We start from the raw sequence: 12,501 nt of genomic DNA on the forward strand, positions 1-12,501 counted from the left end.
TTTCGTGACAAATTCTTCAACCAGAGATATACAAACAACCATCAACATATTACCACAAGAGTTAAATGACAAGATCCAAGTAGAGAAAGAAGACATAATAATTGCATAGTGGGGCGACCCAAATATGATATCTTGATTGGATGGAAACACACGAACTGACTTATCTCGCAACTAACAGATGACATGGCTAGTGAAGAAGAAGGGGGAAGTACTGACAGACAAGAGACAAGATAAGAAACGAGGTAATAACCAAGTTTGGAAAAACCAACCATCGACCATAGAAGCTCCTGTATGGAAAGAAAGAGTAAATAATAGAGTAACACACAACTAGATGTGTGTGCAACATAACGCCAAAAAACAATCAAAGATAAAAAACTTATCGCCACCATAGAACCACCGACCTGATGATTATAATAGGAATGAAGGAAAGAGTGAAAGTCACATGAATCAGCAAACCATAAATGACGTGAAACTGATATGGTAGATCTATATTTGTAGAAAGGTGAAAAAAGATGATAATGTGGAACAGATACCAGGAATCCTGAGTGCAGAGATATGGGACAGAAAGAACCCACACAAACCATCACACCTCCCATGGCAACAAACCCACACAAACCATCACACCTCCCATGGCAACAAACCCACACAAACCATCACACCTCCCATGACAACAAACCCACATAAACCATCACACCGCCCATGCTACAGACAACAACCTCCACCGTGGAGTCCCTTCTCTGACTCTGGCAGTGAGCACACCGCCCCCTGCCGCTAGGGGCAGTCCAGCCCTGAGCTCTCTTAGATGGAAGGAGGGGCTTCTGTGGTCACCAGGACACCCCCTGTCCCTGCTAGGTCATGTGTGCTATGACCGAGCCATGGACCTCCCTTGAAGGAAGCCACTGTAGGTCTCAAAACCCAAGCAGATGTCATCAAAGGAACATTCTAGAAAGACTGTTGGTGAGGGTACGAGATCTCTCGACCGGACGGTCCTTTGAAGATCTATCACGCCTTCCCGGGGCGTAGTGTCTGGTCACTGCTCCAAAGGTCCCGGTGAACATACTGGGCAGAAATACCACCTGTCTTTGACCACTCAGTGACCACTGGGAGTCACTCAGTCCTTAGTCTGTTTCAAGCACCCTTCATAATCAAACCCAATGTGTCCTGGCGGCCAATAGGACTTTCAGCCACTGGTACGTCAGGGTTAAGAAGAGTTTGTTCAAATCATTAAAGTCAGACATTCTGTACCGCCTTGTTTGCGTTTACAGCTTTCATGCTGCATTTTAGGGTTGCTCAATATATGGACCAACACATACCTAGACAGACTGCCCCCCAGCTTATTGACCAACACACCTGTGATCTCGCCGCTGACATCTTTTATATAGACAGAGATTACTTGTTGCGGTTGGAAAGGGCATCACTTTCATAAATGGAGAATCGTGTGAGTCTTAATTCATTTTTATCTGCAGTCCATGCAAATATGGTTGGACTCCCTAAGGTAGGCCTGGGCGATGAACTTCGCTCCGTTCGCAGAGTTTGCGGAGTTTCCTGCACTCCACACTCATCGCACCTCGCGGAGTACAGAAAACTCCGCTTTGCGATGTGCAGCCGAGTTTTTTCCCGCTCACAAACGGTAAGTTTGCGATTGCGAACGGTAAGTTTGCGAGCTGGAGCTGCCGTTCGGGTAGGATTTTTACCCGAACAGCAGGAATACCAACACAAACTGCAGTTCGTACTGCACTCTGCCACTCGAGGAACTTCGCTGAGTTTTTTGTAACTTTGTGGAGTTCTGCGTAGCAAAATTCCGCATACTATGCCCAGGCCTACCCGAAGGTTTCCTTACGCCACTGGATTGTGCATTTCTATTTCAGTGACTTATATTGTGTGGACCGCTGGACCGCGGAAGGGGCTGTTGTTCCATGATCCCTTCTAAAATGTATATAGAGTCCCTCGTCTTAATTCATGCCACTGGGTGATGGAGCATCCAATCTTGAAAGGAACTCTGGGGCACCCCAGGGGATTTTTTTTACTCTGGTATCACTTTGTGTTAGTGCTTTGCTGGGGCTGAAACCTGGAAATGTCAATTTTACCATCTCACTCATACTGAGCCTGTCTGGCTCCCTCACACTAAAGCTTGCCGCCTCACTCACACTGAACCCGGCTGTGTCGCTCACACTGAACCCTGCTGTGTCGCTCACACTGAACCCTACTGTCTCGCTCACACTGAACCTGGCTGCCTCACTCACACTGAACCCGGCTGCCTCGCTCACACTGAACCCGGCTGCCTCGCTCACACTGAACCTGGCTGCCTCGCTCACACTGAACCCGGCTGCCTCGCTCACACTGAGCCCGGCTGTCTCGCTCACACTGAACCCGGCTGCCTCGCTCACACTGAACCCGGCTGCCTCGCTCACACTGAACCCGGCTGCCTCGCTCACACTGAGCCCGGCTGTCTCGCTCACACTGAACCCGGCTGCCTCGCTCACACTGAACCCGGCTTCCTCGCTCACACTGAACCCGGCTGCCTCGCTCACACTGAGCCCGGCTGTCTCGCTCACACTGAACCCGGCTGCCTCGCTCACACTGAACCCGGCTGCCTTGCTCACACTGAACCCGGCTGCCTCGCTCACACTGAACCCGGCTGCCTCCCTCACACTGAACCTGGCTGCCTCGCTCACACTGAACCTGACTGCCTCGCTCACACTGAACCCGGCTGCCTTGCTCGCACTGAACCCGGCTGTCTCGCTCACACTGAACCTGGCTGCCTCATTCACACTGAACCCTGCTGCCTCGCTCACACTGAACCCTGCTGCCTCGCTCACACTGAACCCGGCTGCCTCGCTCACACTGAACCCGGCTGCCTCGCTCACACTGAACCCGGCTGTCTCGCTCACACTGAACCCGGCTGTCTCGCTCACACTGAACCCGGCTGTCTCGCTCACACTGAACCCGGCTGCCTCGCTCACACTGAACCCTGCTGTGTCGCTCACACTGAACCCTGCTGTGTCGCTCACACTGAACCCGGCTGCCTCGCTCACAATGAACCAGGCTGCCTCACTCACACTGAACCCGACTGCCTCGCTCACACTGAACCCGGCTGCCTCACTCACACTGAACCCGGCTGCCTCGCTCACACTGAACCCGACTGCCTCGCTCACACTGAACCCGGCTGCCTCGCTCACACTGAACATGGCTGCCTCGCTCACACTGAACCCGGCTGCCTCGCTCACACTGAACCCGGCTGCCTCGCTCACACTGAACCCGGCTGCCTCGCTCACACTGAACCCGGCTGCCTCGCTCACACTGAACCCCGCTGTCTCGCTCACACTGAACCTGGCTGCCTCGCTCACACTGAACCCGGCTGCCTCGCTCACACTGAACATGGCTGCCTCGCTCACACTGAACCCGGCTGCCTCGCTCACACTGAACCCGGCTGCCTCGCTCACACTGAACCCTGCTGTCTCGCTCACACTGAACCCGGCTGCCTCGCTCACACTGAACCCGGCTGCCTCGCTCACACTGAACCCGGCTGCCTCGCTCACACTGAACCCTGCTGTCTCGCTCACACTGAACCCGGCTGCCTCATTCACACTGAACACGGCTGCCTCGCTCACACTGAACCCGACTGCCTCGCTCACACTGAACCCGGCTGCCTCGCTCACACTGAACCCGGCTGCCTCGCTCACACTGAACCCGACTGCCTCGCTCACATTGAACCCGGCTGCCTCCCTCACACTGAACCCGGCTGCCTCGCTCACACTGAACCCGGCTGCCTCGCTTACACTGAACCCGACTGCCTCGCTCACACTGAACCCGGCTGCCTCGCTCACACTGAACCCCGCTGTCTCGCTCACACTGAACCCGGCTGCCTCGCTTACACTGAACCCGGCTGCCTCGCTCACACTGAACCCTGCTGTCTCGCTCACACTGAACCCGGCTGCCTCGCTCACACTGAACCCTGCTGTCTCACTCACACTGAACCCGGCTGTGTCGCTCACACTGAACCCGGCTGCCTCGCTCACACTGAACCCTGCTGTGTCGCTCACACTGAACCCTGCTGTGTCGCTCACACTGAACCCGGCTGCCTCGCTCACACTGAACCCGGCTGCCTCGCTCACACTGAACCCTGCTGTGTCGCTCACACTGAACCCGGCTGCCTCGCTCACACTGAACCCTGCTGTGTCGCTCACACTGAACCCGGCTGCCTCGCTCACACTGAACCCGGCTGTCTCGCTCACACTGAACCCGGCTGCCTCGCTCACACTGAACCCGGCTGCCTCGCTCACACTGAACCCGGCTGTCTCGCTCACACTGAACATGGCTGCCTCGCTCACACTGAACCCGGCTGCCTCGCTCACTCTGAACCCGGCTGCCTCGCTCACACTGAACCTGGCTGCCTCGCTCACACTGAACCCGGCTGACTCACTCACCCTGAACCCGGCTGCCTCGCTCACACTGAACCCGGCTGCCTCGCTCACACTGAACCCGGCTGCCTCGCTCACACTGAACCCGGCTGCCTCGCTCACACTGAACCCGGCTGCCTCGCTCACACTGAACCCGGCTGACTCACTCACCCTGAACCCAGCTGCCTCGCTCACACTGAACCCGGCTTCCTCGCTCACACTGAACCCGGCTGTGTCGCTCACACTGAACCCGGCTGCCTCGCTCACTCTGAACCCGGCTGCCTCGCTCACACTGAACCCGGCTGCCTCACTCACACTGAACCCGGCTGCCTCTCCGCTGCTGCTTGAGTAGATTTTATACTTGAGCTGCAGGTTTCTCACCGCGAATGATCATGACTGCCCGTGCCCGCCTGCTTTGAGAAAATGTCACCGGGTGCCGCCCTAGCGCCCAAAAATCACATTAGAGGGTGCAAATTATCACTTGCGCTTGCCAACTTACTGTTGGTGAGACACGTGTGAGAAAAAACTCTGCTATGCAGCAATTGTTGGAGTTTTGCCTGAACTCCGCATTACAAGCATAATGTGGAGTGAACTCCACCAGCGGAGTGGAATTTATCGCCCACCCCTGAAAAAAAACAGGTTTATGACGATAAGTTAGAGGGGCTTCACGCTAAGTCTATCATGCTGGGAGGTCACACCCGCCTGCAGTGACAACCAGCCTTGGCCTGTTGTATGGCATTTTAGGACCTGAGTGAAATTTTCCCGATTCATGCCCTTATATAGGTACAATTCACATTGCCCTTATATAGACATAGAAATCATACCCATATTTAGACATAGCCCATGCAGTCCAAATACAGGCATGGCTACTTCCACCCATACCAGAAAGCCACAACGATTTCCTGGACAATCGGATTAAGCAGTCAGGGACATCCCCTTGCTTGAATATTGATTTGTCCAAGAACTCATGGGGTTTTCAAAAAACTGCCATAACTTGGGGTTCTTTACTGACGGTATTATGCCCGACTTTACGTCAAACCAGGCACCTTCAAGGTATAAATATGCCTTCACTTGCCCTAGCAAACACACAGTGGTTTGGAGCAGTTCGACTATCTACTTGCCCGACTCAGCTCGCTAGAGCAAGTGCCGAAGGAAGCCAACCCTCCAGCTGACGCACTGACAGAGAGGCTGCCTTTCACACTGAGAATCCAGCTCCAGTGTTTCCAAGCTCCCCTTGCGGGGTGTTGGGAAATCAAGTCCTGAGAGAGAGATACCAGACCTCCTTCATTCTAAAACCAAGGTACGGAGCGGATTAGACCCGTAGAGAAATCTTGGATAGATTCTTGGGAAAGAAACTAAACCTATGCTACACCCCACTTACTCCTTCCCTCGTACTAGACCTAGGTTAGGTACATCGGGGTAGGCGTATTTTAGAAGCACCAGTTGAGTACTTTTAGTCATTGTTATTTATGTCTGTATTTTTGTGGTCTAGAAACCATACAATGCTTTTACAGTATTATTTTATAATACTCGTCTTGCTGTACGCATTATACTTTGCAGCCAGTCTTAGGATTGTAGCAGTTTATTTCCTCTGCATGAGAAAGAAGACTGTTCAATAAATCCTTTTATTGAAAACGCCCGTCTCTCTGTTTCTCTGCACCTCTGGTGAAACAAAGCATGCACGATTGACTGAGTAAAATATCTATCTATTGTTTCCACGACTCTGAAGATTCGTTTTATCTTGGGGAAACAAAGTTGTCATGTTTATGCGGTTGTCAGAAACTAATCCCTTCTAGTTTCTAGTGACCTCTGAGCTAGCTGGCACTCACAATTAAGTCTAATATATTCGATAGAGACCTGGTCGACCTCAGTCCTACGTCAATTCTATAGAATATATTATTCCAATGCGCAGAGCCTAATGGGAATATAGGAACTACACTACAGGCCGATGACTGCTCCGGGAGCGGTGCAAGGAAGCGGCCTTCATACTTGCACCGCTTACCATTCCCAGGCAAGAGCTGTGACAAGGAATAGCTCAGAGCAGTTTTTGTTGGGAGCAGGCATGCTGTGCGACCCATTTTAAGAAGTGGGATTTATTGGCTTGCTGCTGTGTGCTTTAGCATAGCGCTTAGAAGTAGCGATAGGGTGTGAGCATGCTAGGAAGTCGCTAACCGTGCTAGGCCTATTCATGTTGTGTTCTCTGGCCATGCCACGCAAGGCTGAGTTTATTTTTGTATTCTGGGTGGCTACCAGCCATATTTTGAGATCTGGATTGTGGTTTTAGAAAATAAACATTTGAAAGTATAGCCCCTGCTTCTTAGTGCTATTTTGAGCGTCTTATTGAGGGTTTGGAGTCCAGTGTGACCCTGGGCTCATCGGGTGGGACTGATGGTGACCAGAAAACATCACCAGCACAGTGCAGCTCAGTGGGTTGTGTGTGAGTCGCAGTCCAAGTGGAGTTCTAATTCGTTCTGCTGCACTGAACTGGTTCCTTGGACCAGGGTGTTAGAAATCCAGTTGGGTTTAGGTTGACGGGTCAGAGATGTGATGACGTCACCTTGAATATTTCTGGTTGAGCTTATAGAGAGTAGAGTGTGATCAGCACTGCTCGGAAGGGGGGGCGGCGGGGTCAATGTTTGAAATAGAAGCCCATAGTTTTTTAGGTCTGGCTTAGAGACAGCTTTAGCTGTTTACCAGCCTCTTGCTTTCTAAAAAAAAACATATGTGGTTAAAATCCATCCACGAATATATATATGTAAATAGAGGGGCTATTTGGTCCCCCTTTTCATCCATTGGCTTGTTCATGTGTCATTTACATTTGGGTTCCGCCTACCCCATCATACGGCTCAGGGCAGTGAGTCCGACTCAGCCATTGGTTACTCTCATTGTGAGTGACAGCTTCTTGCTCGTGCACCCGTTTGAAAGTCTGAAGTGAACAGCAATGTCTTCTCCTCACATGACCTTCCCTGAGCCACCTCATTGGTTCCTCATAAAGTCCTCTTTCTTTCCATCCTAGGACACCGACATCCAGAAGAAGATCGACCATGAGGTGCGCATGCGGGAGGGCGCCTGCAAGCTGCTGGCCGCCTGCAGCCAGCGGGAGCAGGCGCTGGAGGCCTCCAAGAGCCTCCTGGTCTGCAACGGCCGCATCATGGCGTACATGTCGGAGCTGCAGCGGCTCAAGGAGGCCCAGGTCATGCAGCGCATGTCGAGGCGGTAAGTGTGGCCGCAGGTGGGAGAGGGTGGCGGCCTTAGGGTGGGGTCTTCAAACTGGGGGGGCCTCAAGAAATCCCAGCGTGGTCGCCAGGCTCTGGCCAGAAGAAGCATGATGCTGATAACAGGGCTTTGTTTTAGCCACATCGCTGCGGCGGCTATTCCGCCGCAGCACTAAGGGGGCGGGGGTGCTGCGCAGCGGGCGCATGCTGGTGACGGAGCCGCTCCATCACCATCCGCGGCTGAACTGTGCTCATGACGGAGCGGTTCCGTCATGACCCTGCCTGCTTAATAGAATGCGCAGGCACAAAATCAGCACCAAGCAGGCGCGTCGGGCGGGCCATGATGGAACTGCTCCGTCATCAGCACAGCGCCACCGCGGCTGATGACGGAGCGGTTTCATCATCAGCACGGATAGGGTTAAGCGAGCGGCAGTAGACAGCTCCGTAACGGGCCACCACTAACATCTTTTGTCATTTATATCCTGGCTTGGATTATGTGCCCAAAGGCAAGGGGCTCCAAATATTCTTCAAAACCCCACCCCCATTTCTAATAATCACACTGCGGACACTTTTACACCTTAGTAAGGCCTGCCTGACCAGAATAGTATGTTTGGCAATCATGTATTTGATTGCATTTTTAAAACAGAAACATAACTTACCTGCAATGTTTAAATAAGTCTAGACATATTTAAAAATTGGTAATTAAATAGATTAATTGTGAAAACTTCTGAGGGGGCCTGACGATTTTATTTTTCCCACTGGGCGGCAGGGGGTGGTGGAGGCACATCATTAAAAAGTTTGACGACCACTGCCCTAGGAGGAAGACGTGGTGATCATCAGGTGAGAGCCAGGGGGGTTCAAGATGGACGACGAGGAGTTGGACTCTAGGGCTAGCAGTGAGTAGAAAAGAGATACAAACCACAGGATAGGATTAAGAGAAGAAAAAAAGCACCAAACTGCCTGACCCGCCAGCTATGGGAACACATGGAGTGAAATATTGCCTTTCAGCTGGAAATTGTATAGTCCAAAGATCTCTTTTTAATATAAAATCAGGGCCTTTGGTGATCATATCACTGAAATTACAAGATTTAAAAAAACTATTATTGTCTACAGGTGCTCGTGGAAGACACTTTCCTTGGACTGGAATCTAGAGAATGCTAAAGTGATTTTGGTATTTTACTGACCTCTGCTGGTCGTTTTCTATCAAGAAAGTTAAATAGAGGCATTTGCCAGAAGAATTAAAAAAAGAAAGTTCCTCATTAGAAAGCAAATCTGGTATTTTACTGACCTTTGCTGATTGTTTTTTTATCAAACAGTTAAATCGAGGCAGGTGAACTGAAAAAAAGTCCCTAAGCGGAAGCAGACAAGTCCTAGGGCTGATCTCCAGAGCCCACAAAGTACATACACATATAAGTATATACTAAAGTATATACAAGAGGCCTCGAATACTCAACCTAAAAAGCTTTGGCTAAAGAAGGAGGAAAGTAAGAATCCTTCAGTGTAACACAGCTGTGCGCGTTCAGCCAGAAGGGCTTCTGGGCGCTGCATGGGAGATGCTTACAGCGCCTAGAGGCTGAATTCTAAGGTGTCAGCAATGAAAGGAGGGGTGTGTCTGGCAGAAACTGCCTCCGTCCTCAGCAGGGCTGGAGTAGAGGGGGCAGGACCCCACCAGGTGCCCCACCCCACCGACCGCCTTATGCCCCTCCTGGCAAGGGTGGGATCTGCAGGGCGAGGCCTCTGGCCCCTCAGTGCACCCACCGGGGCAGGAAGGAGAAATGTGTTAAGGAGCAGAAACCGGTGGGATCAGGAGCTTCAATTTATAACAATAATTCGCTTTTTATCGATTTCCATTAGGAGGAAAGAAGGGGACAGAGCGGAGGGAAACTGGAATCAGAGAAGGGGGAGGGGCAGTGGGACACACATAGGGAGTGTGGAACCGAGGGGAGCGGAAACACGGAGCGGCAGGAAAGAAACAGAAACAAAGAGAAGAAAGAGAGAAACAGAGAAACAAATGGAAAACAGGAAAAGAGTGGGCGAAAGAGAGCAAGAAACAGAAGGAAGGAAAGAGGAAGAAAGAGTGACAAGGGAGGGACCATGGAAGAGTGAGAGAGGGAGGGGGGAGAGAAAGAGAGAGAGAGTGAGAGAGAGAGAGAGATAATGAGAGAGAGACAGAGAGAGAGAGAGAGAGAGAGAGAGGGAGGGGGAGAGAGAGAGAGAGAGAGAGACAGAGAGAGAGAGAGAGACAGAGAGAGAGAGAGAGAGAGAGAAGAGAGAGACAGAGAGAGAGAGAGAGAGAGGGGGAGAGAGACAGAGAGAGAGAGAGAGAGAGAAGAGAGAGAGATAATGAGAGAGAGACAGAGAGAGAGAGAGAGAGAGAGAGGGGGAGAGAGACAGAGAGAGAGAGAGAGAGAGAGAAGAGAGAGACAGAGAGAGAGAGAGATAATGAGAGAGAGACAGAGAGAGAGAGAGAGAGAGAGAGAGAGAGAGGGGAGAGAGAGAGAGAGAGGGAGAGAGGGAGAGAGAGAGGGAGAGAGGGAGAGAGAGAGAGAGATAATGAGAGAGAGACAGAGAGAGAGAGAGAGAAGAGAGAGACAGAGAGAGAGAGAGAGAGAGAGAGAGGGAGGGGGAGAGAGAGAGACAGAGAGAGAGAGAGAGAGGGAGGGGGAGAGAGAGAGACAGAGAGAGAGAGAGAGAGAGAGGGAGGGGGAGAGAGAGAGAGAGGGGGAGAGAGAGAGAGAGAGAGAGAGAGAGAGAGAGAGAGAGAGAGAGAAGAGAGAGAGAGAGAGAGAGAGAGAGAGAGAGAGAGAGAGAGAGAGAGAGAGAGACATGGGAGGGACCACGGGAGGGGTGGGGGTGAGGAGGGAGGGTGGAAACGGTGAAAGTGGGAGGGACTACAGAAGAATTGCAGAGAAGGGGGTCTGGGTGGAGGGGGTGTAGACAGAGGCACACAGAATTAAGAAATCGCGTGAAAGCAGAAATGTTGAGAATTAACAAGAGAGTTTAGGCGTTCTCATGTGGAAGCTAAGCACTACACTCGCTGCCTGTCACGTGTGTACCATTACTGTGTCTCACGAGTCATGCCAAGCTCTCATGTGGTTTCTAAGCACTACACTCGCTGCCTGTCACGTGTGTACCATTACTGTGTCTCACGAGTCATGCCAAGCTCTCATGTAGTGTCTAAGCGCTATAATCTCTGCCTCTGACATGTGTGTACGGGTCATGCCAAGCTCTAATGTGGTTTCTAAGCGCTACACTCTCTGCCTGTGACATGTGTGTACGGGTCATGCCAAGCTCTCATGTGGTTTCTAAGCGCTACACTCTCTGCCTGTGACATGTGTGTATGGGTCATGCCAAGCTCTCATGTGGTCTCTAAGCGCTACACTCTCTGCCTGTCACATGTATGTACCATTACTGTGTCTCACTGGTCATGCCAAGCTCTCATGTGGTTTCTAAGCGCTACACCCTCTGCCTGTGACATGTGTGTACGGGTCATGCCAAGCTCTCATGTGGTTTCTAAGCACTACACTCTCTGCCTGTGACACGTGTGTACAGGTCATGCTAAGCTCTCATGTGGTTTCTAAGCACTACACTCTCTGCCTGTGACATGTGTGTACGGGTCATGCCAAGCTCTCATGTGGTCTCTAAGCGCTACACTCTCTGCCTGTCACATGTATGTACCATTACTGTGTCTCACTGGTCATGCCAAGCTCTCATGTGGTTTCTAAGCGCTACACCCTCTGCCTGTGACATGTATGTACCCTGCCTGTCTTCTCTGTCCGCAGCCCGTCTGATGCCGGCCCCATGGATGACCGACTGCCGTGCAAGGGACGCGTCTCCATCTCAGGTACGTCCGTCTCATTGAAGGGCTGTCTCGCCACTGGTGGGGCGCGTGGTCTCATTACCGGAGTATGTTGTCTATTCCTGGCCTGGGGTGGGTTGTGTTATTAGTGGAGTATGTTGTCTAATCCTGGCCTGGGGTGGATTGTGTTATTAGTGGAGTATGTTGTCTATTCCTGGTCTGGGATGGGTTGTGTTATTAGTGGAGTGTGTTGCCTATTCCTGGCCCGGGGTGGGTTGTTATTAGTGGAGTATGTTGTTTATTCCTGGCCTGGGGTGGGTTGTGTTATTAGTGGAGTGTGTTGTCTATTCCTGGCCTGGGGTGGGTTGTGTTATTAGTGGAGTATGTTGTTTATTCCTGGCCTGGGGTGGGTTGTGTTATTAGTGGAGTATGTTGTTTATTCCTGGCCTGGGGTGGGTTGTGTTATTAGTGGAGTATGTTGTCTATTCCTGGCCTGGGGTGGGTTGTGTTATTAGTGGAGTGTGTTGTCTATTCCTGGCCTGGGGTGGGTTGTGTTATTAGTGGAGTATGTTGTCTATTCCCGGCCTGGGGTGGGTTGTGGTATTAGTGGAGTATGTTGTCTATTCCCGGCCTGGGGTGGGTTGTGTTATTAGTGGAGTATGTTGTCTATTCCTACCTTGGGGTGGGTTGTGTTATTAGTGGAGTGTGTTGTCTATTATTGGCCTGGGGTGGGTTGCGTTATTAGTGGAGTATGTTGTTTATTCCTGGCCTGGGGTGGGTTGTGTCATTAGTGGAGTATGTTGTCTATTCCTGGCCTGGGGTGGGTTGTGTTATTGGTGGAGTATGTTGTCTATTCCTGGCCTGAGGTGGGTTGTGTTATTGGTGGAGTATGTTGTCTATTCCTGGCCTGGGGTGGGTTGTGTTATTGGTGGAGTATGTTGTCTATTCCTGGCCTGGGGTGGGTTGTGTTATTGGTGGAGTATGTTGTCTATTCCTGTCCTGGGGTGGGTTGTGTTATTAGTGGAGTATGTTGTCTATTCCTGGCCTGGGGTGGGTTGTGTTATTAGTGGAGTATGTTGTCTATTCC

General features: G+C 51.5%; 1 protein-coding gene across 1 annotated transcript in view; it reads left to right on the forward strand.

Annotated features, from left to right (window-relative positions):
• RTKN (rhotekin) overlaps positions 1 to 12,501 on the forward strand; it is a 210,953-nt gene that overhangs the window by 95,695 nt on the left and 102,757 nt on the right. Inside the window, exons 2-3 of the mRNA XM_078678794.1 lie at positions 7,417 to 7,616; positions 11,398 to 11,495. Of these exons, the coding sequence (XP_078534920.1) occupies positions 7,417 to 7,616; positions 11,398 to 11,495 (298 nt within the window). The remainder of the gene's footprint in view (positions 1 to 7,416; positions 7,617 to 11,397; positions 11,496 to 12,501) is intronic.

This window comes from Lissotriton helveticus, chromosome 2_2, assembly GCF_964261635.1.
Source record: "Lissotriton helveticus chromosome 2_2, aLisHel1.1, whole genome shotgun sequence".
Taxonomy (NCBI): Eukaryota; Metazoa; Chordata; class Amphibia; order Caudata; family Salamandridae; genus Lissotriton; species Lissotriton helveticus.